The 21,511-nt window shown below is 52.5% G+C and overlaps 1 protein-coding gene across 1 annotated transcript in view; it reads right to left on the bottom strand.

Moving 5' to 3' along the window:
• Positions 1–255: 255 nt before the first annotated feature.
• FAM83F (family with sequence similarity 83 member F) overlaps positions 256–21,511 on the bottom strand; it is a 31,699-nt gene continuing 10,443 nt past the window's right edge. The window contains exons 2-5 of the mRNA XM_012741677.3: positions 9,431–9,598; positions 8,732–8,853; positions 7,021–7,706; positions 256–553 (exon numbers count right to left, since the gene is read on the bottom strand). Of these exons, the coding sequence (XP_012597131.2) occupies positions 507–553; positions 7,021–7,706; positions 8,732–8,853; positions 9,431–9,598 (1,023 nt within the window). The 3' untranslated portion in view covers positions 256–506. The remainder of the gene's footprint in view (positions 554–7,020; positions 7,707–8,731; positions 8,854–9,430; positions 9,599–21,511) is intronic.

The raw sequence follows: 21,511 nt of genomic DNA on the forward strand, positions 1-21,511 counted from the left end.
GTTCAGAGGCTAGAGCAAGGATGGGACTCTGGCACCTGGCTCAGAGCCCTGTCCTCTTTCCTTTTATTTCACCAGTCTCTTGGGGGACCAGAAGCACCAGGAAGCTCAAGTAAGGAGAAGCCAGGGTGCTGGGGTTGCCCTCGAGACCCCCTCCTGATGAGGCACAGAGACATTCCCTCGCCCCATACGGGGACCTGTGGGACGAGGTTAGCCCAGTGGAGGGAGGGTCGGGCATAAAGGAGAACGGACACCAGGCAGGCTTCCGCGTCATGTAAACAAGGCAGCAGTGACCCTGCCCAGCCAGTGGCAGTCCGGTGTGATTATCTTGAGATGCTTCAGACCCTCCCATCTGGGATTCAGGGTCCCTGAGGCCAGGGTGGAGGCTGCAGGGCAGGAGGTCAGTGGAGTCTGATGTGCAAACTGGTACAGGGTGTGCGCTGTGCTCTAGACAGCCCAGGACAGGACAGGTAGGCATCCACAGGTCTTGCCCACCACCGTCCTGCGGCTCAGGAAATCACGCAGTTGCTGGGCTTGGCACCAGGACTTGTTTTACCTGTGGAGGCAAGGGACACCGGTGAAGAAGGAGGTGAGTGAAGCGCTGAGTGGATCTGCCTCCGGCCCCACCCTGTGCACCATCCATACCTCAGATTTGGGGGCTGGGGTTACTGTCTCCCTCCCAAGCTGCTGGTCTGGCAGCCGGGTCAACAGGGCATCCAGGAAAGCAAAAGGAAAGGCCTCGCCGTGCTGGAAGCCTCAGCTGGACCCCACTGGTTGGGACGAAAAGGGGTCTGCCTTCCCCTAACCAGAGGGGTGAGGCTGGGGGAGGATCCAGACTCCAGAATCAATGACAATCGGCGACTTAGTCTTGCCAAGAGGCCCTTCACTGGCAGCCAGTGTCACAGGCAGCATCACAGCTCACAAAGCGCAACCACAGTCCTCTCCCGTGCTCTGCACGGTGGCCATGCCCTGAGCCAGGTGCCATTTGCCCTTTTCCACACCCAGAGCGGTGGGGCCCGCAGCCCCCAGAGCCAGTGAGCGACAGTGCCAGAGCCGGTCTCCCCAACCCAGTTCCAGCTCCTTCTGTTCCAGCCCCTACGCTGGAAGAAGACAAGCCTGCGCCCCGGGAAGGGTGGGTGGCGCTGACCAGGAAGAGCCAGGCCCCAAGGGGGTGGGGGGAACCGCACAGCATAGGGGACGGTTTCAAGGGAGAGAGTGGAGAGGAGCACACTGCACGGAAAGGAGGGGCGGGGAGAGAGCTGCTCTCTTCCAGGCCTCCATTCCCACTTCCTGTATGACCCCAAAGTGAGGCCTTGACCCGACACCTCCCGCCCTGCCAGTTGGCTTGGCGTCCTCGACTGCCGCCTGCCTTCGCTGGGTGGGAGCCGCGCGGCGTGCTATTTCCCGCCAGTCGCCTCCGCACGGCAAGGCTGTCTCCCTGGCGCCTACACCACCTCCCACATGCCTTCAGGTGTGAGTTGAGTTAAGGTGTGGCGTGGGCCTCCTCTCCTGGGCTAAGAGCAAGAGAGACACGAACAGAGCCGGACCTGGAGCCAGGGTCCCGGCAGCACCTGGCCCGCTACGCCCCACTCGCGCCCTCGCTGGCGCTCAGTCCCCATGGCCTGGTCTGGGCCGGACTGATAACTCCTCAGGACAAGCCCAGCCCAGCCCTCGCTAGCGGTGCTGCCCCAGACCCGGGCAGGAGGCTGCCCAGGAGGCGGGAGGGGAGATGGATGACTGTGCCCTGAGGGCTTGGGGGACCCAGGATCTGGGGTTCGCCTTCCACAGTGCTGCTGAGGCCCTTTCCGGTGTGGCTCTGCTGACGTGACTAAATTCTGCCGTCCCAGAGCCCCCTCCCTGCTGCAGTGCTCACCTCTGTCCCTGTTTCCTCTCCTCGGGGGCCTGTTTTACTTGCTCGGCCTACTAAGCAGATGTCTGGTTCCTCCCCAGAGGCAGCGGCGTTTTGGAGCAGGTAAGCAAATCAGTCCCTGGATCTCAGCGCAGGAGGAGAAGCCGGGAAGCAGCACGGCTCTGGGGGGCGGAGGAGCCTACTTCCAAGGCCTGCACTGTGCTCGCCCCCTCCCTGGAGAGGCCTGGGTAGAGCCTGTCCTCACCAGGACGTGCTGCCGCTATTTTACAGGGCTAGATGAAAGCCGGGAGAGAGAACCTACACTCAGAATTCATCCCCATGCCTCTGACAGAGAACGTGGTTTGAGGAAAAATTCTTTGTGCTCCAACATTCCTTCAGTGCTCATGTACTGGGAGACTACCATGTGCAGGCGAATCAGGCCTGCTAAGATCAATGGGGAAAAAAACGTTAATAGCAAAAAAAAATATTTTTTTTTACAGAGTATGTGTGGCACATGGTGGTCTGAAGAAGGCTAATGAAGGAGTCAAGCTTCAAAGTGGAGTGACCAGCCTGGGCAATATTGAGACCCTGTCTCTATGAAAAAAATAACCCAATGTGGTGGTGTACACCTGTAGTCCCAGCTCCTCAGGAGGCTGGGGTGGGAGGATCTCGTGAGCCCAGGAGTTCAAGCCTGCAGTGAGTTACGATTCCACTAGCCTGGACAATGAAGTGAGACCCTGTCTCTAAAAACAAAAACCAAAGGGGGATAACTGGAACAACTGGAGGTGAGGCTGAAAACAGAGACACCAGTGGGAGGAGGGGGCCATGCAATGTAGTGGAGCAGCATGACGTAGGTGCCAGGCTGGAGGGGACAGCTTGGGGCACCCGGGACCTGCAGTTAGTCTGGTTTACTGGCCAGCAAAGTGGTACAGCCGAGAGGGGGGCAGGGGACACCCACACAGAAGGCCATGACCAGGACAATGGGTTCCATTTTCCCATAGGTTTTAGGGCTTCACATTCCCTTCATCTGGAAGATTCTCCCCTGATGTCCACATGGCACTGTCCCTCCATTCCAGTCTCTGCTGCAGTGCCCCTATGCCAGAGAGGCCTTCCTCGAGCGCCCTCCAGAAAACAGCCACTCCCTGCCTCTCCCGAGTGTAACATGCTCCACGGAGCAGGGACTTGTCCATTCTGTTCCTGCTGTACCAGGAACTTAGAACAGTGCCCAGCACAGAGCAGACACTGCACAAGTGTGTATTTGTTGAACAAAACGAATGAGTGGGCAATGGCAAAGTACTCAAGGGTTTGGAGCACTACCAATAACAACAGTACCAACGGCAGCAACGGCAGATGTGGGTCGGGTGACACACACACCCTCACTCACCCAGGACTCCCTGGGGTGGCGATGTGTGCCCTGGCCAGGCCCAAGAGAAACTAGAAGGACAGAGGGATTATGACGCCTGCCAGTAAGAATGAGCACAGCTGCCTCTTTCCTAGAGCTCGGTGGGACTGGTCCCTCAGAAGACACTCACTCTGCTCCCCTCGCCCACACTGTGAGCAGAACCCCCCGCCCCCTGCGGGGAAGGGTACTGGGTTCATCAGATCAGACTGCAGTCTCCAAACACCAGCTGGGGCCTGGCCCCTGCTTCTCAGGGCTGCACTGCATTTTGAAACCCTGCCTTGACAAGACAGCACCGAGCAGGCTGACCCTAGACCTGGAGTGTCCTTACGACACTCTGAAGCCAGGAAGCACTCCCCCAACATTCTATTCCTGACTGGGACCCAGATTTCCAGGAGAGAGATCTGAGTCCCCCAGCCCCCAGCGATGACACAGGAGAGCCTGAAGTCCCCAAATCGAGGAGCCCAGTGGTCACAGCTCTACAGAACATGCTAGAACATGCTGCCAGCCAGGGTAGCCCATCCACACATGAATGAGGGGAAGCCAGGAGAGTTCTGGAAAGGCACTGTGACCGCAGGTCACCTCACAGAACCATGGCCCAGGGGCTCTGGGTAAGGTAATGACCGAGAGGCACTCTGGAAGTTACTCCTCTCCTCTGCTTCTCAGCTGGAGAAGGGCCAGTGGCCCTTCCCAAAGTCTTTAAGGACGTAGGGAAATGGTGGCAATCCTAGCCTTCTGGAGACGGCCATGATGCTCTGCAGAAGGCCCTGGAGGCAGGAGACCACACTGCCCTGTCCTCACTGTGTGGCCATGGACACAGGGGTGTGCCTCTCCGTACCTCAGGGGTCTCGTGTGTGAGACGCTGTTATCGGGCAGGATGGCTGGGAGGACAACAGCACACAGTGAGGGCATCTCCCCGAGGGGACCGCGTGGGGTCTCAGGCACAGCGCCTGGGACCTCCTCCCCCGCCTGGTGTCACCTTGGGAGCAGGGTCTTGTCTGAGTGTCCTTCGCATCACCACAAAGTCTCTGGCCTGAGGACCCCTACATTGGAGAACTACACTGGAACGTCGGAGCCCGCGTCTAAGGTAAGGTAAGGACTGTATTCGTGGCCTTTTTAACGAAGCTCTCCACCGACTGCTGCTCCCAGGGGGTTGGGATCTCTGCCGCACAGAGCTGGGGCAGAGCTCCAGAGGGGCGCAGAGGCCAGCCCCGGGAAAGGCCGAGCGCAGGTGCGGAAAGGAGCAAGGCCCGGCTGAGGCGAGGCGCCCGGCTTCGGCCGCTAGAGGGGGCCGCGAGCCTGCAGACCACTGGGCAGCCCCCGCCCCGCTGCCTCCACGGCCCCACAGGTTCTCCCGAGGGCCACACCTGGGGCTGCAAAAATCTGCATGCCGTTTGACAACTCTATACTTCTTATCAAGCAATTTTACAGGCTGTCAGTTCTTAGCTTTTCCTATTTTTCTCTGCGATGACAGAATCTGTCACCAACCCAGGTTCTCCCTTGACAAGAGGGCAGCAGAGACAGAAAGAAGACTGGGAATCTGAACTCCAGGGGACCCCGGAAACCTCTCCTGGCTCACCCCTCCACTGGGAGATGAGGGGCGGCCCTGCGGGGAGGGGGCAGCATGTGCCCCGAAGCGGGCGGTGGTGGCTGTGCTGGGGGAAGGGGAGCCCCACTCTGTTGGGCGCCACCCCCTCACATGCCCGGTCCTAGCTGCTGAGCCGCTGTCACAGGAGGGGAGGCACTAAAACAGCCGCTCAGGCCAAGGTCGGGGGGCTGAAGGCCAGCAGCCCACCGCTGCCCCTGCCTTTGGGTGGGAGGAGAAGCAGGGAGACGAAAGGTCTCGCCAGAGAGCGTGGATTTCAGGGCCCAGGGTATGAGATGCCCAGCCAGGCGGGCAGGGGCTGGGCGGGAGGGGGCTGCTCTGTGTTTCTCCTGAAGGGTGGAGAGGGGGAGGGGATGGCTCCGGGCATCTGCCGCTCTGCGAGGAGCTTCCCAGGGGCACAGCCAGGGTCTGCCTGGCCTGCTGGGGCACTGTGTGCAAACACTAGAGAGCAGCAGCAGCAGCCACCGCAGGAGTCGTCCACGCAGGGGACCCCGCTGAAGGCAGAAGGAAGGGACAAGACAATGGGCCTTGCGTTTCCATGGAAACAACACCTTGGGGTGAGGGGCTGAAGGAAGGGAAAGCTCCCACTCCACTTCCAGTCAGGACCTGGGAAGCAGTCCTTGTTGCAGGCCTGCCCCTCCCCCCTTTCCTGCCAGGTGTTCGCCATGGCAACCCTCCTCCACACCAGAGGTGCAGAGCAGTAGCAGCATCTGGTGCTGGGGGGCCAGGCAGCCCAGAAAGAATGGGGACACGCCAGCCACCCTTCTGCTGACAAGAAATGGCCCCAGGCCCAGGCCTGGGTTTGAATCCTGTCTCTACTACCACTTCCTGTGCCCTGGGACCATTTAATTCACCTCTCTGAGCTTCCACCTGCCACTGCTGTGCTTCCGCCTGCTACTGCTGTGCTTGAAGGTTGCTGTGAGGGTGGAGGGCAAGAGAGCACCTACGCAGGACCCAGCAGGTGGAGGTCTTAGCTGGTGTTTCCAGGCCAAGTGGAGGTAAAGCCCTGGCGCCCCTGCTGTGCCCACAGTCACAGAGATGCCCAAGCCTGTTCTAACTCTAAAGAGCAAATTTATCTGACACCTCCTGAGCACAGACTGAGTGTGTCAGGGTCTGTAGCAGGTGCTGGGGAACCAGCAGAGGGGAAGACGGCTGTGGTCCCTGCTCTGAAGCTACTTGACATCGGGTCAAAGCTGGGGCTTCTGGGAACATGTGGGCCCCAGGAGCCCTCAGGCTGTGCAGGACGAGACCTCAGTCCCAGCCATCACCTACATCGCCAGCCAGGGAGCCTAGTTCTCACTGCTGCAAAGCCCCACAGCCACAGAGGGAGAAATCCACCACAGAAACCCCTCGGACTCAGGGGTGCCAAGATGAGAAAGGCACCACCACAGCCCTGGTTGTCACCACCAGCCTCCTGAAAGGCCACACAGAGACTGCTCCAGAGAAAAAGATAAAGACCAAGGCTCCTGGGGATCACAGAGAGACAGGCTTTCTAGAATGATCTCTCCCAGAGGGTGAGCAGCAGGGCAAATACCACTCATCAGATAGACACATGGATAAAACAAACCATTTACAACAGAGACAGGAAAGTGGGTCAGGGCACTGGTAGGCCACAGGTGAGGGTGGGGTGTGTTTAACCAGGTGAGATCCTGACAACAGGAGATCCGGCAGGGAATGAGGTTTGTAGAAACAGCCCTAGACTGCAAGCCAGGGGTGGAGCCTTAGCCCTGCCACCAGCTGTGCTGAGCCTCCATTTCTTCATTTATAAAGGAGAATCTTTCCAAGCTTACTTTATTTACTAGAGTTATCCTGAGTGTCCGATCTGAATATCCTCTAGGAGTAGTAATGAAAGCTCTCAGACTACTCCATGGCCAGCATTATACAGGGCACTTTATAGCCACAGAACAGCTGGGCAAGGCAGGCATCATTCTCCTCTTTCAGAGAAGAGGAAACAAACTCAGAACTGCAGTGACTGGCCCAAGGCCAGAAAGCAGACACAGGCCAGAGCCAGAATGGGAAGCAAGGCCCTCTGACCCCAGAGCTCCTGCTCTCCCTGTGCTGGCAGGTGGCCGGCTGCCCCTCTGCAGACACGAGGCCCTGCCCCTTGATGGGGCCAGATGCAGGGCTAGAGGCCTGGGGAGGCACTGGCCCCGAGGGAAGAGGGCTCACCTGGGACAATGGTGCTGGAAACCTCATTGGGCCTCCTTGGCATCACAATCTCCACTTCGGCAGAGGTCTCGGTGGAGAGGGAGCTGGCCACGCCATTGGGCGCTGCAGGCCTCTTGGCCCGTCGACTGTTGAAGAGCCTGCTGCCAAAGCGCTTGCCCTCCTTGGCTGGGGCAGCCTCCCTGTTGGCAGCTTCTCCCATGCCATTTCGGTTAAGTGGCTCTCGGGATTTGGGCTTCAGGTCTGTGTGCGTGTGAGAGACCATCCTGCCATCCTTCCGGCTCAGCTCTCCTGAGGGAAAGGGCTCCACGGGGGGCAGCACCTGCTCCAGGGTAGCCAGGTCATTCAGGAAGCTCTCCAGGCGCCGAGCTGACTCGCCACCTCCGCCACCCTCCTCCTGCCCATCTGTGTGGCCGCCAGCCTCCTGCCGTTGCCGGGCGGCCCAGCGCATCATCTCTCCCGGCGGGTGGCGGCTGCCTGACACCAAGGCGTACTTGGGGTTGATAAGCTTGCGAGCCACAGTGGACGAGTAGTGGCTAAGCCTGCCTGCCAGGCCCAGCTGCCGGTACAGGTCCACCTCCTCGGAGATGGCGTACAGCTCCCGGAACTCTACGTCGAAGGGCTCCACGTTCTGCCCTGTCAGGAGGAGGAGAAGGTTCCTGTCCACGTAGGAGGAGCTCCATGTAAACCTGGGAGCATGGGGACAGAAAAACAGGACACGTGTGCTCGAGCCTCTCTTGCCCTGCTAGTAGCCACCTCACACCCGCTTGCCCCACCCCAGCTTCATGTTGTGCTGTCGCCAGACCCCTTGCTGCCCAGTGGAAGGTGCATCTGGGCCTCCACGCTGGACTGTTCTCTCTCCACTGACCCAAACCCTTCCTTTCCTTTCTCCAGATCTTGGCCTCAGATGCAGAGAGCGAGCAGCAGGGGCAGGGAAAGGTTGAGACATCAGGCCTGGACTCACACCAGCTTACACCCTGGCGCGCCTTATAAAGCAGAGCTCACAGGACACTGCTCAGAGTTGTTGGGTGGCTCACATGAAATAACTTACATAAAACATTTAGGCACAAACACACATTTAATAAAAAGTAACTGCTCCTGCCACTGTTATTAATATCATCCCATTCTTTATTGGTCCTTCTCTGAATTTTTAGAGCACTTGAGTGTGTGCAAAAATCCATCCTTTAAAGAAAAAAACAAAAACAAAACTCATCCTTTAACCACATAAGAGAACTTACGCCATTTATTACTTGTTTCAGGTGCTTGGGTATCTCTTCTCCTCACCTAGATTTGAATTTACTTGAAGGGCAGAGACTGCACACACGTAGTCTCTCATGTTCCTGGTAATTCACTTTCAAATCAAAATTCTTGAGACGTTCCTGCCACACCGCACCCTCACATTTCTTTCCCAGGTCTGGTCCATTCTACTTCCTGCTTGTCCCACCCACCAACAAGCTTCAAAATGCAACTGGTTGCAACTGGACCATGAAAGGCAGGCAAGTGCTTAATGCCCAGGAAGAGTTGACTCTCTTTCTAAAATAACTCATCAACCAGAAAGTTTGAGGGAAGGGACTAGGCAGGAGGCTGTTTTTTGCCATTCAATCAGAGAGTACTTCTTAAAACTCATGACTATAGAGGCCCCAGTCTAGCACTTTTCTGAATGGTTACCAAGAATAAGGCCTCCTGGGCCCTTCTCTGACCTGGCCCAACTCACCTGTAAGATCCAGTGACTACTTTGTCACCATCCACCATCAGGAACCTTGATGACAGGGTCCCCTTGATCTTCCCCATGGGCATGTAGAAGCCGATGCCTGTCACGGAGCGGACACGGATGTTCTGTTGAGAAGAGGAGAAGGGCCCCGACACCCAGTTTGGGTGGGCCTAGGAGGCTCTGCGCCAAGTCTTTGCCTCGGCCGGGGAAGAGCCAGCCAGCTTGTCCACGGACCACCTGCTGGCTCCTGCTGCCTTTACGAGAGTCTCTGCTTCCTACAGCCTTACACATGAACCCCTCTTTGGAGAGCAGGAGGAAGTCCCCAAGTCTCGCTTTGGGCATGAACAAGCCCAGAATGGATCCTACCCATTCCCATAGCTGACCAGGAGAGAACCACTGCCCTCACTTTGAATCTGACAGTGAGCCAGTGATTCTGCAGGCTGAGCACCCCAGGACTGGGCCAGAGCTGCCTTCTACAGCCTCAGCAGCCTTGGGATAACATTTAAGCTGGGCATGCAATTTAGTGGTTATCAGTTCATGAGTCAAGGCTTTAGACAGAAGGGAAGGAGTTGCGATCTTGAAGTTCACCTGAGTGTCTGAACTGGGGAAGAGACAGAAACGGAGCCAGAGGAAGGGGCAGAGGGCATCTCTGACTCCTTCCTGCCCACCCTCCTACACCCCCGCTCCAGTGGCACAACTCACCCGAATACGGAAGTCAGCTAGTTGCAGGCCCTGGCACATCTCCAGGAAATACTTCACTCCTGCCTCGTCCAGGATGATGTACACGGGGACGCAGCGCTTAGAGGCGGCATCCACAATGTCTTGGAAGATATCACCGTCAGTGAAGAGGTCCATGACCACAGCAATAACCTGGACAGGGAAGGGCACTGGTGAGACACACTGTGACTAAACACCTACAGACACACACCGCACCACAAAGGACCGGCGCACCCTGGGATAACAGCAGCAAGGAGTCAAAAACTCCATCACTCCTGGGTCTCCATGCCCCCACCCACCTCTGAGCAGATCTGAGCCCAGGAGATGGGCCTGGGGGTGCAGGCCATGTAGCTTGCACTTCGTCCGGGACAAATCCCCACCCCCCACCCTGGGGATTTTCCAGCAGCTCTTCAGAAGCCCTATCAGGGGAGATCTAGAAGGCTGAGTAAAGTTGCTCCTGGTGCCCTAGGGAAACAAACAAGGGTAAGGAGATGCCATCCGCTGAGATGCAAGGCATGGGCTCGTTTCCACAAGTTACAGATCTGCTCAGACATCACTTTCTCAGCAGGCCTGGGTGCTTTGATCTCCCTGCAGCTGTGCGAAGCCCTGTGCTTCCCCAAGCACAGATCTCGGCAGAGCTCCAGTCAGCTTGGATTCCCTGGCCTCCAGGTGTCCATCCCAACCCACCCTGTCCTCAAATCGAGGTCACTGCTCAGGACCCCTCATGTACAAAGGTCAGTCCTGATCACCCAACCTGGAAGGTGAGGCTTTTTGCAGCCTGGGACAGATCCACCTTTCTGACCATAGCTGCCTCCGATTTCCTACACACACCACCCTCTGCTCCAGCCACAAGGGCTTTCTCATCGGCCCCAAACATTGTGCACATGATACAGAGGAAAGGGCCTTGGCTTGGGGTCAGATCCGGTTTTAACCCTGGATCCACCACTTTCTATTTACGTGACCTTAGGCAAGTCACTGAACTATAATGAGCCCCTGTTTCCTCATCTGGAAAGTGGGGATACTGGGACTTTGCTGTGAGCGTTAGGGACAACATCTGTAACGCACTAAACACAATGCCTGGAGTGTGATAAGTCCTCAGTAAATGGTGGCTGTTTGCATAGTTCAGGGAGCCTGCTTGCCGTGGAAACTGAAAGCGCAGACTCTGAAGTCCGGCAGACGGGCCTGGGATACCAGCCTCTATGGCTGGTCTGGGCTTCCTGGCAGCAAGATAGAGCCAACACCTGCACCTGTCTCAGAGGGTTGTTGTAAAGGACTTGGTGAGACGAATCGCGAAAGCACGGAATGCAGGAACTGCACGTGGTTAAGCTCGACGAGCCGAGTCACCATCACCAGCGCCACCTACATATGTGCTCTGCCATTACCCTGCCTCTAAAGCCTCCCCGCCCCCACATTCATCAGGTAACAGGGAAAGCGCTTCACAGTTCTTACATTTTGAGAAAGAAAAAAACAACACCTTTTTATCTGAGGAATCCAAGATAAAATCCCTTTAAATTACTGGACCCAAAGATGCACTGATATGTGACAGGTCACTTCTACTCCCCCTTGAGCTAAGTAACCACCTCTTGAAGCCACTTGTTGTATAGATTCTAGCCTGAACAACACCAAGTAGCCATATAACGCTGTACAGTGAGAATTCCTGACCGACGACGTTGCCCCTCTCTCCTGATTGATCCTCTTTCCTTTAGAAACCTGAGCCTCTCCTCTGTTCCCCAGAGCACTCTCCAAGGCAACCTGGAAGTGTGTCCCAGGCTGCAGTCCTAAATCTCAGGCCAAATAAACTCTCCGTATTAATTTTGCCTCTGCTTCTTCCTCTTAGGCCAACATACTGACAGTCACCCACTCGAGCAGTGTGAATGACTGCTGACCCCAAGGCAGAGTGAGGATCTAAAAACAGATAAGCTACCATCGATAACGATAACCTCCAGGTGTAATGATAAGGTCTTTACACAAAATACCTGCACATCAGGTAAAGGAGTTAAGTGCCTTAGGAGTTGCACAAAGGACATGTGATGTGGGTTAGAGTTGGATGGGGGAGAGAGAGATCACTTGCAGTCAGGGGAGAACAAGAAAGACTTCACTAAGGAAGCCCAAGCTTAAAGAAGGAAGCTGGAAGGACGGGAAGCCTCTGGGCAGTGTGAGACATGGGCGGGCAGGAGACCCAGGCAGGGAAGCCGGCTCAACTCCAGAGAAGGAGTGTGCCCCGCACACGGGCACCCGGTGGGGGACCTGGTGGGAGCTTCACCTGACCCAGGAAGGGTCACCTTTTTCTTACCTACACACAGATGCAACATGGCCTCGCCGACGAGGGGAACATTTCAGGCAAAGGGCACAGAACGAACTTGGCTGGGCCATGGCACCCACATATTTGGTCAACATTAGTCTGGATGTTTCTGTGAAGGTGATTTTTGGATGACCAATCAGTGGACTGGTCAAGCAGATTAACCTACATAATGTGGGAGGGCTTTATACAATCAGTTGAAAGCCTTACCAGAACAAAGACCGACTTCCTGGAGCAAGTAAGAATTCTGTCGGAAGACTGCCTTTGAACTCGGTCTGCAACTGTTCCTTGGGTCTCTAGCCTGCTAGCCTGTCCTGGAGATTTGGGAGTTGACTCTCCACAGTCCCATAATTCCTTAGGCTTGATCAATCTGTCTGTCTGTCTGTCTGTCTGTCTGTCTGTCTGTCTCTCTCTCTCTCTCACACACACACACACACACACCCCTCCCACTGGTTCTCTTTCCCTGGAGAACCCTGACTAATACAGATACCCGAAGATGGGAATTAACCTGTCCCAGATACGCTCAGTACCCCATGATGTTGCATGTGCTTTAGGTAATTTTCTAATCTGGTCCTCACAACTATGCTACAAGGCAGGGTTGTTATTCTCGCTTCCCAATCAAGGAAGTAAACACACAGAGGGGCAGAGTAACGTGTCCAAGGTTATAAAGCCGGCAAGCAGCAGAGCAAGGCGCTCAGATCAAACTGCCTCATAGAGAAGGGACCTCTGCGAGGTATTTTAGAAACACCGAATCCAAAACTGGTTCTTTAAAAAGACTAAACGAAATAGACAAAATTCTGGGAAGACTGACAAAATGAGAGAAGATGTAAATAAAATACTGAATGAAAAAGGAGAAATAACTACAGACATAATAGTTTTGTGTTTTTTTTTTTTTTTTTGAGACAGTCTCATTCTGTCACCGGGCTAGAATGCCATGGCATCTGCCTAGCTCACAGTAACCTCAAACTCCTGGGCTCAAGTGTTTCTCCTGCCTCAGCCTCCCAAGTAGCTGGGACTACAGGCACACACCACTATACCCAGTTAACTTTTTCTATTTTTGGTAGAGATGGGGGTCTCACTCTTGCTCAGGCTGGTCTAGAACTCCTGAGTTCAAGCAATCCTCCCACCTCAGCCTCCCAGAGTGCTAGGATTACAGGCATGAGCCACCACAGCCAGCCCATAATAGATATTTTTAAGAAATAGTAAAAATGGTAAAAAAAATATATTATATATTATACATTAGTGAATCTGAAAAGGCAAATGACAGGGCTAATACACTAGAAAGGCAAACTAAACATAATATGCCATAATCGAGTAAAGTTTACCCTAGGAATGAATGCAAAGATGATTCAACATCAGAAAATGTATCATTTTAATTTAAAACATTTATGGGGTCAAGGAGGAGAAAATCATGTATTATCTTAATCATTTAAAAAGTATTTAATAAAGCTAAATCCAGATTGGTGATTACAATTCTCATAAAACTAAAAACAGAAGGGATCTTCCTTAACTTGGTAAAATTTATCTACCAAAACCCACAGGAAACATTTTAGTTAACAGAGAAACTTGAGATGCATTCCCTTTAAGTCTCAAGAAAGTCAAAGATACTCACTATTGCTACTACTGTTCAGCATTGTATTGTCCTAACCAATGCAGTAAGACACCAAAAAGAAATAAGAGATACAGGATTAGAGGAGACAAAACTACCAGTATTTAGAAATGATATAATTTTCATAGATAATCCAGTAGAATCAAGAGAAAAGCCATTAGAATAAGAGAATTTGGCAAGATTGCCAGAAACAAGAAAAACTTACAAAAATCAATAGCCTTCTTATACTGCAGTAATAACCAACTTGAAAGAAAGAGAAAGAGAGAAAGACCCATTCACAATTGCAACCTAAGCACATAGTATCTAGGAATTAATATCTTGAGGGAGAAATTTTCAAAGCCCTATTAAAGGACATTTAAAAATACATGAATAAATGAAGAGATAAAACATGAAAAGATACTATGATTTACTATTTTAAAAATCCAATACTCCCCATACTAATGAAAGTCAAAGTAATCCCAATAAAAGTTCAGTAAATGTTTTTGAAAAATTCAAATGCTTCAAGGACATGAAGAATAAAGATCCACAAACATCAATTTTGAAAAAGGAAAAGCTAAAAGAGGACACTTGTCCAACAGAGAGTAATATATACTACAGAGCCATAGTAATAAGAATTGTAGTACTCAGGTAGGAAGTGAAAAATAGACCAGTGGAACAGAATGGTGAGACCAGAAACACACACACACACACACACACACACACACACACACACACACACACACTCTTTATGTATAACAGGGGTAGAATCACAATTCAGTGAAGAAAAAAACGCTGTTTGGCAGATGTTATTGGGAAAATTGGCTTACTATAATATACAGAGAAAACTAAAGGTGGATTCATCCCTACCTCACACCATACATAAAGGTGAATTTCAGGTAGGCTAAATACCTAAATGTGGAAGATAAAACTAATAAGAGAATTTGTGAAATGCAGAAAAATATCTTCATGACATAGGGTGAGAAAGGATTTAATGTTCCAAAAGCACAAACCATAATGCAAATAAAATAAAATTTAAAATTAGGAATTTTTCTGTTCATATAAAGAAGTCATAGACAGATGTAACCGATAGGTGACAGGAAGTACAGTGTCTACAACCAAAAAGAATATTACACATGGGATCCCCGCACACCAGCAAGAAAAAGACAGGAAACTAATTAGAAAAACGGGCGAAGGATATGAAGAGCCAACTCCCAGGAGGAGATACTTGAATGGCTAACAAGTACATAAAAAGCAGCAGATCTCATTAGTAATCAGAAAATTCAAACTAAAACAAAGAGATGACAGAAGAACAGAGAGAGAAAGAATGCTTTATAAGATTAACTAAAAATTAGAAAGTTGGATAATCCTAACTTGATAGGAATGAGGGGAACCCTCATACACTGCTGGTGGGAAGGAACAATGGTGCATCTATTCTATAGAGCAACAGGCAGAACTTAGTGGATTTAAGTATGTGCATAACTACAGGCTAGCAAAACCACTCTTGGCCAGTCACCCTGGGAACCTCTTGGATCTCTGCACGGGTCTACAAGGGGGCAGGCACAAAGATGCTCACTGTAGCTTTCGTGGAGACAGCAAGCAGTTGGCAACAACTTAGATGCCTATCTCTAGAAGACTGGATAAGGGAAATGTGAGGAATGTGATCGAATGTTTTATAGCAGACAGAAGCAACGAATTAGTTCCACATGAAGTAACTTGTGTAGTTCTTTTTAAAATGGATATTCCAGGTGGGCATAGGGGCTCAGGCCTGTAATCTCAGCACTTTGGGAGGCTGAGGCAGGATGATCAATCACTTGAGGACAGGAGTTTGAGACCAGCCTGGCAACATAGTGAGACCCCTTCTCTACAAAAAAATAAAAAAACTTGGCTAGGTGTGGTGGCATGTGTCTGTCATCCCAGCTACTTGGGAGGCTGAGGCAGGATGATTGCTTGAGTCCAGGAGTTCAAGGCTGTAGTGAGCCAGGATCGTGCCACTGCATTCCAGCCTGAGTGGCAGAGCAAGACCCTATCTCTTAAATAAATAAAATGGATATTCTATTTGATGGCATGGTGAAAAAAAATATGGGAAAAAGGAAAAACAGATCATTCAATTCAAAATGTTAGAGAATGAGATCTCCGATACCATTTATATAAATAAAAACACAGTACATAAACTAATACTGCATGCTTTTCAAGGATACAAACATGCCCAGGAATATATGCTGAACACATGAAGGTGGCTGCCTACAGAAGGAGAAAGGAGAGGAGGGAAGAAGACGAAAGGTGAAATTAAGAGGGACCTTCCACAGATTGATGATGGCAGAGGACTAGGAACTGAGGTCCATAGATAGCTGTTTGCACTTGAGGTCCCCAAAAGCCAGCCAACCGAACACACAAAAACCACATTCAAGTCCTCCAGCTGGGCTGGCACAGTTCAGGGTAGGTACAGGGTCGGTACGAGAGGGCTGGGCTGGATCACAGAGGGTTTTGACATGATGCTGCAGCGTTTAGGCTTCGTTTTATCAGAAATGCAGTTCCTGGAGCAGATACATGACACCATCTCATGGTGCTCCTGAGAGTTTATCTCCCAAGTGTTGTCCAGGCTAGAGTTCACTGTCTTCTCATTTCTGAACTCTCGCAGTCGACTGGTGTCCTTGACTGACTGGTTCACAGAAGCACTTCTCGGATTCACACTCTTCCTTTTGTTTTGTAATTGAAAAATAAGCAGTGGCCAGCCTAAGGATGTTGGAGAGGCAGCAGTCCCCAGGGCCTGGCTTTCAGGAGGCTTGGTCTGCAACACCCTGGTGAGAGCCAGCCATCTGTGTCACTACCAATTAAACAATGACATATCTGTAGTAGGAAAAGAATCAATTGCTCACGGACTCCTGCAATCTACTTGTGGAGAAGTGATAATTACCCTCCTCCGCTTTGGCCTCTGAGGGCCCTGCCTGACATCCAGGCCCAGGAAAACCAGCTCCCCACTCCCTCTGCCGGGAAAATCACTGCCCACGTGATTTTCCATGCCACGCCGAACGTCGAGGCTCCCGGTGTAGATCCAAAATCGGGTTTTGAAAAAGGACGTCACTGGCTCAGAACGCAGGGAAACAGAGTTGGTCAGGAGAGAAAATCAACCCTTCCTCCTGGCTGGCTCCCTACCCACAGCGTCCTTTACCTGGTCACCTGCTGATATGAGACACCGGGGAGAGAGGTTAATTTGAGGTGGCAGTAGTTTTTATAAGCTGTCGCAGGCGTGCTGGCACAGAGGCTCTGATGTTGCGAGACTTCTCATCGGGTGTTTTGTGAGCTCGACATCTCCTCATTTGATGTCCCGCCTAGGCAGCAGGGTGGGGAGGGAGGGGGGTTAGGGAGGCTCAGAAAGTCCCTCTATCTGCCATTCGACTTTAATTAAACTGCCAGCTTTTCCAATTCTCCTTCTGGACACTTTAATAACCATTAGATAACAAAAATGACAAAAAGGGCTCTACCTTGCCTACACCCCCCCCCCCGGTGTGTTTGGATGACCCAGGCTGCAGAAGGCCCCGCTCTGCCAGGTGTCCACGTGCACAGAGCTCACTGACGCTTGGACATGTCCACCAGCCTGCCCCACAGGCACTCCCAAAACCAACATCCTCTCAGGCACCCTGGCCAGAAGCCCACACCTACCAGCCTCCTCCTCCTCCCCACTGACCAAATCCCATGGGTTGCCGAGTCCAGTGGCCCCCCCACTTTGGGGACCTTCTCCAGGTCAACTCCTTTCTGCTTCCGCTAGAAACGCCGCCCTAGCTCAGACCATCCTCATTTCCTCATTCCAACTTCTGGAACAGCTTCCTAACTGCTCTCTCTTGCTCCATCTCCACCGTTCCATTCATTCTCCGCCGCAGTAATCCCCCTAAAACAGACTCATGAACCACTGGGTCCTGCAGCCCTCAGGAGTGGTCCCAACTCCTTGACTTGGCATTTGCGGGGCCCTATGATGGGCTCCTTTCCTCCTTCCAGCTTCGTCTTGGGCCACATCTCACCTCTGCCCCAGTTCTCAGCCGCACAAGATGACCTGCAGTTACCTTCACATGGTGTCTCACTGTGGCACCACCCACTTTTGGGGCTCTCTGGTGTTGTGGGATGTTTAGCAGCATTCCTGGACTCTACCCACCGGATGCCAGTAGCATCACCCCCAGTCATGACAACCCAAAATGCCTCTAGACATTGATCTCGTAAGAGGCAAAATTGTGCCCCCCCCAAGAACCTTGTACATATCAGTTTCAAGTCCTTTGTTTCTACTCCTTCCGTGCCCCTGTAAAACATCTATGCATTTTTTCAAGACTCAGCTAAGAATTTCCTGAACTTCTCCCCATCTAATAGTGTGAACCACTCCCTGCTTCCTGCCCACATTGTATTCCAGGCAGATAACAGCTCCTTGACACTTTACTGGAATGTCTACTCAGTGTCTTTGTCCCTTACTAGGATCCGGGCTCCTGGATGGCAGGAACCATCTGATTCTTTCAGAGTTTCCACCCTCAGCACAGAGCTTAACACAAAGTCAGTTTTCCGTGTTTGTGGAATAAATGGCTAAATGAAGGGAGTTTCAGGTCTACTGCTTTATTTGTTGGGTGTAGGTGTAACTTTGCAGTTTTCTCCTTTATTTCATTAACGGCAAGGCACTGAGCTGAAGGGAAGAAAGAATGCTGAGCAAGACTCCCGGTTAGATCATTTTGCTGGAAGTTGAAGTTCTCCCGCAAGGGTACAGAGAAGGGGAAAGAAGTTAGCACCTTTTGGAACAGTTGCCTGAGTGACAGCTCAAAAGTCTGGTCTCTGTCTTCACTCCACCCAAGATCCTGAAGGAGCAGCCAGCCCTGACTGAGGACAGTATTTAACCAAGGCATAGAAGTCCATGCCGAGGAAACCAGACCAGGAGGCAGGGCTGCCACCAGCACATATAGCAAGTCCCTTTCTGTACATTATTACAAAGAAGTACCCGCCTCCCTGTGATGCAGTGCAAGGCCAGGAAGTAGAGCACGGCTGCACGTTAGCCCCGACAAAGTTCCCGGGCTGTGCCCACCATTGTTTTTGACTCCTAAACTCAAGACATTCCAGGCTCAACAAATCTCAGAGCTAGGAAGAAACTCAGACAGCATCTGTCCCAGCCCAGAGATTAAAGTCACCCAGCTGAGTCTTGGGAGAGCTGAACTAAAGCCTAGGCTTCTGACCCCAGTCCTGACCTTTTCTACAACACCAAGTTATCACCCCCAGACATTGTGGACATGCCAGGCTCTGGGGACAGATCTATTCTGGCTAGGACCCCAGGCCACCTCTGGTCATACAAAACCAGGATGCAAACTGAGCTGCACGGTTAGAGACAGACAGTGCCATCCTTCCCCTTGCTGGCTGCCCCAGCCCTGCTGATGTAGAGCTCGAGACTCTGGGGCCGTTACCTGCAAAGCTCCCAAACTCTACTCCTTCCTTACTGAGCTCCGTGGTATGAAAAAGAAAAGGCCGCAGGGTGAGCTTGCTGACCTCAGGGGCCTGCTGCTGGTGGTCACTTTTCCTGGGGGAGGAAGGGAAGAAGCCAGGGACACTTTCTCACTTATTACCCATGTGAACCTGGGGCCCCACTTTGCACCCTGTGCCTCCCTGCCCGCCTCCCAGGGCTGCGGGAAGGTCCTGATGGGATCATGCCCAGGAACTCCCAGGAAAATGCTGTGCAGTTAAGAGGGATCATTAAATTCCCATTCTGCAAGGCAATGGGGCTAACTACCCACACCTGAAGCCCCAAGGTCTCTCAGGGTAGGGAAGGCAGTGATTAGACAAACAGGCCAAGCAGCCTGGAGATGGCCTCCCAGAATGGCTGGCCTCCATCTGGCAGCCCAGGGGAGTTTGCCAGAGTCCCTCCCTTTCCCATGGAGGCCAGTGCTGGGTCTGCCCAACCAGCCTCCTCCTCAGACAGCTCTGACTGTGGAATCTCCTCTGATCTCCCCAAAGAGAGGGATCAAGGCCGACAGGCCAGAAGACAACCTTCAGTGCATGAAGAATCACCTGGGAGTGGGGCAGGGTGTGTGTTCACACACACTGTCAAAATGCAGAACCCAGGGCCCCATCCCCAAAGATTGATTCAGCAGGCCCAAGAAAGTGCATTTTAACAACACCCCTTCTCCACCTCCATCCCAGGTGACTAAATGCAGGAGGTAGAGGGATCATACTTTGAGTGAAGGCTGGTGTTTGGAAAATAATATATAGTCTGGAAGCAGAAAGTCTCACTGGTTGTGCTGCCTTGAGTGAGTCATTTACTAGGCAGTCTCCTCATTTTAGAATGGGGAGGCGAACCCTTCACAGGGTTGTTCTGTGTTTTATTTACTTATTTTTTATGTAAGAGATGGGGTTTCACTACGTTGCCCAGGCTGGTCTCAAACTCCTGGCCTTGGGTGATCCTTCTGCCTTGGCTTCCCCAAACGCTAGGATTACAGGCATGAGCCACCATGCCCAGGTTGCTCCGAGTTTTGAATGAGACAATGCGGGCGGAACAACAGCATGTACTTGGCCTGTTGTGAGTGACAGGTAAATGCCGGTGCCCTCTTCTGTCCTCAGAGATGGCACCTAGAACAAAGGGGCCATCGCTTGAGAGGAGGGGGCAAGAGGGAAGGAGCCAGCCAGTGGGGACCTGCTCAGCTCCTGGGGAGCCAGCCAGCCAGCGTCCCCTGCGGCACAGACACCGAGGTGGAGAAGTTGTTGTTCTGCTGCACGCCACCCAGCCCAGCAGGCCCAGCCCGGAGTGGTGATTAAAGCCAGGGCAACACTGTGCGCTCACAAAGGTCACAATGAACTAATTGAGGGGAAGGGCAGCCCGAGTAAGGAAGAGTCTGCAGGATGCACTGTTAGTCAAGTGATGCTTGGTGTCTACGCCAGCACACCCACTAGTGCAATCGCAACACACTGCTTGGAAAACCACTGTCAGGGAGGATTGCTCCAGCCCAGGAGCTCAAGGTTGCAAGCAGGGAGCTATGATCGCGCCACTGCACTCCAGCCTGGGTGACAGAAGGAGGCCTTGTCTCTTTGAAAAAGAAAAGAAACTGTTACCTAAGTACCTGGAGGCGGGCTCCAGAGAACGAAGGTGACTCCTTATAACCTTATAACCGGTGTAGCCATTAACTGGAGCACAGAAAGCTGCTGCTGGAGTATGGAAGCGATTCACTTGGGGGTGGGGGGCGCTATAAGTACTCCGGGTACACTGCCAAGACCTTCCGTGTCATCAAGACTGCAGCAGGCCCCCTCTGAATTATCACCTGTTTTTACACCAGTGGGGTGTGAACCACTGAATAACAAAGTTTTACCTTAAGTTCCCCACATAGGTACTGGGGACGGAGAGGAGAGGAGAGCCCAGGAGAGGAGGTCTGCACAACTGCCCATGGCTCACAATCACGAACGACCCCCACAAAGCACTGCCTGCTCCCCACTCCTGGACCCTACATTCATTTCACTAAATCCCACAGTCCAAATGTGTATTGCAGTGTGGAAAGTGTCAGAGATTCCACACTGGCTGTGAGACCTTGGACAAGTTACTTAAGCTCTCTGAGTTCCATTTGTAAAACGAGGCTACTTTACCGTTCTTATGAGGGCGAAAAGAAATGTGATAAAGCCCGTGTTGCACCTGCTGCAGATGGCCGAGCTCTGGCCTTCCTCTGGGACAGTGCTTGGTGCGCAGGTGCTCGGTGTCAGCTTCGTGCAATACTAGCTTACTCTGTTCTGATCATTCCCCTCTCGGCAGATGTATCCCGTAACACAACCTCAAGCACATCACTTCCCTGCTCAAACACTCTGTGGCTCCCGATTGCCACAGAATCAAGTCAAAGGCCCTCAGCCTGGCAGAAGACCCTCATGTGCTTCCAGCCCAAAGATGCATTCTTCCCCTCCTCCCCTGCCAGCCGGCTCACACCCCATGAGATGACTCTATGTTCTCCAAACACACCCAGCAGGCTCCAGCTCTGGTCTTAACTCATACTACCACCACCCTACCCCTATAGTGACAGGAATGCTCTACCTCTGTGGAGGCCCTTGTTTCACTCTTCCCAAGACTGTCTCAGGACCATTCTCTGTCTCTGGTCCCTAGCGCAGTGTGTGTCCTCTCTAGGATGCATGTCTGCTAAGCACACGGGAACGTTCCCCATCTACCCACGAGGGATGGGGGACAGAG

The sequence above is a fragment of the Microcebus murinus genome, chromosome 10 (genome assembly GCF_040939455.1).
Source record: "Microcebus murinus isolate Inina chromosome 10, M.murinus_Inina_mat1.0, whole genome shotgun sequence".
Classification (NCBI taxonomy): domain Eukaryota; kingdom Metazoa; phylum Chordata; class Mammalia; order Primates; family Cheirogaleidae; genus Microcebus; species Microcebus murinus.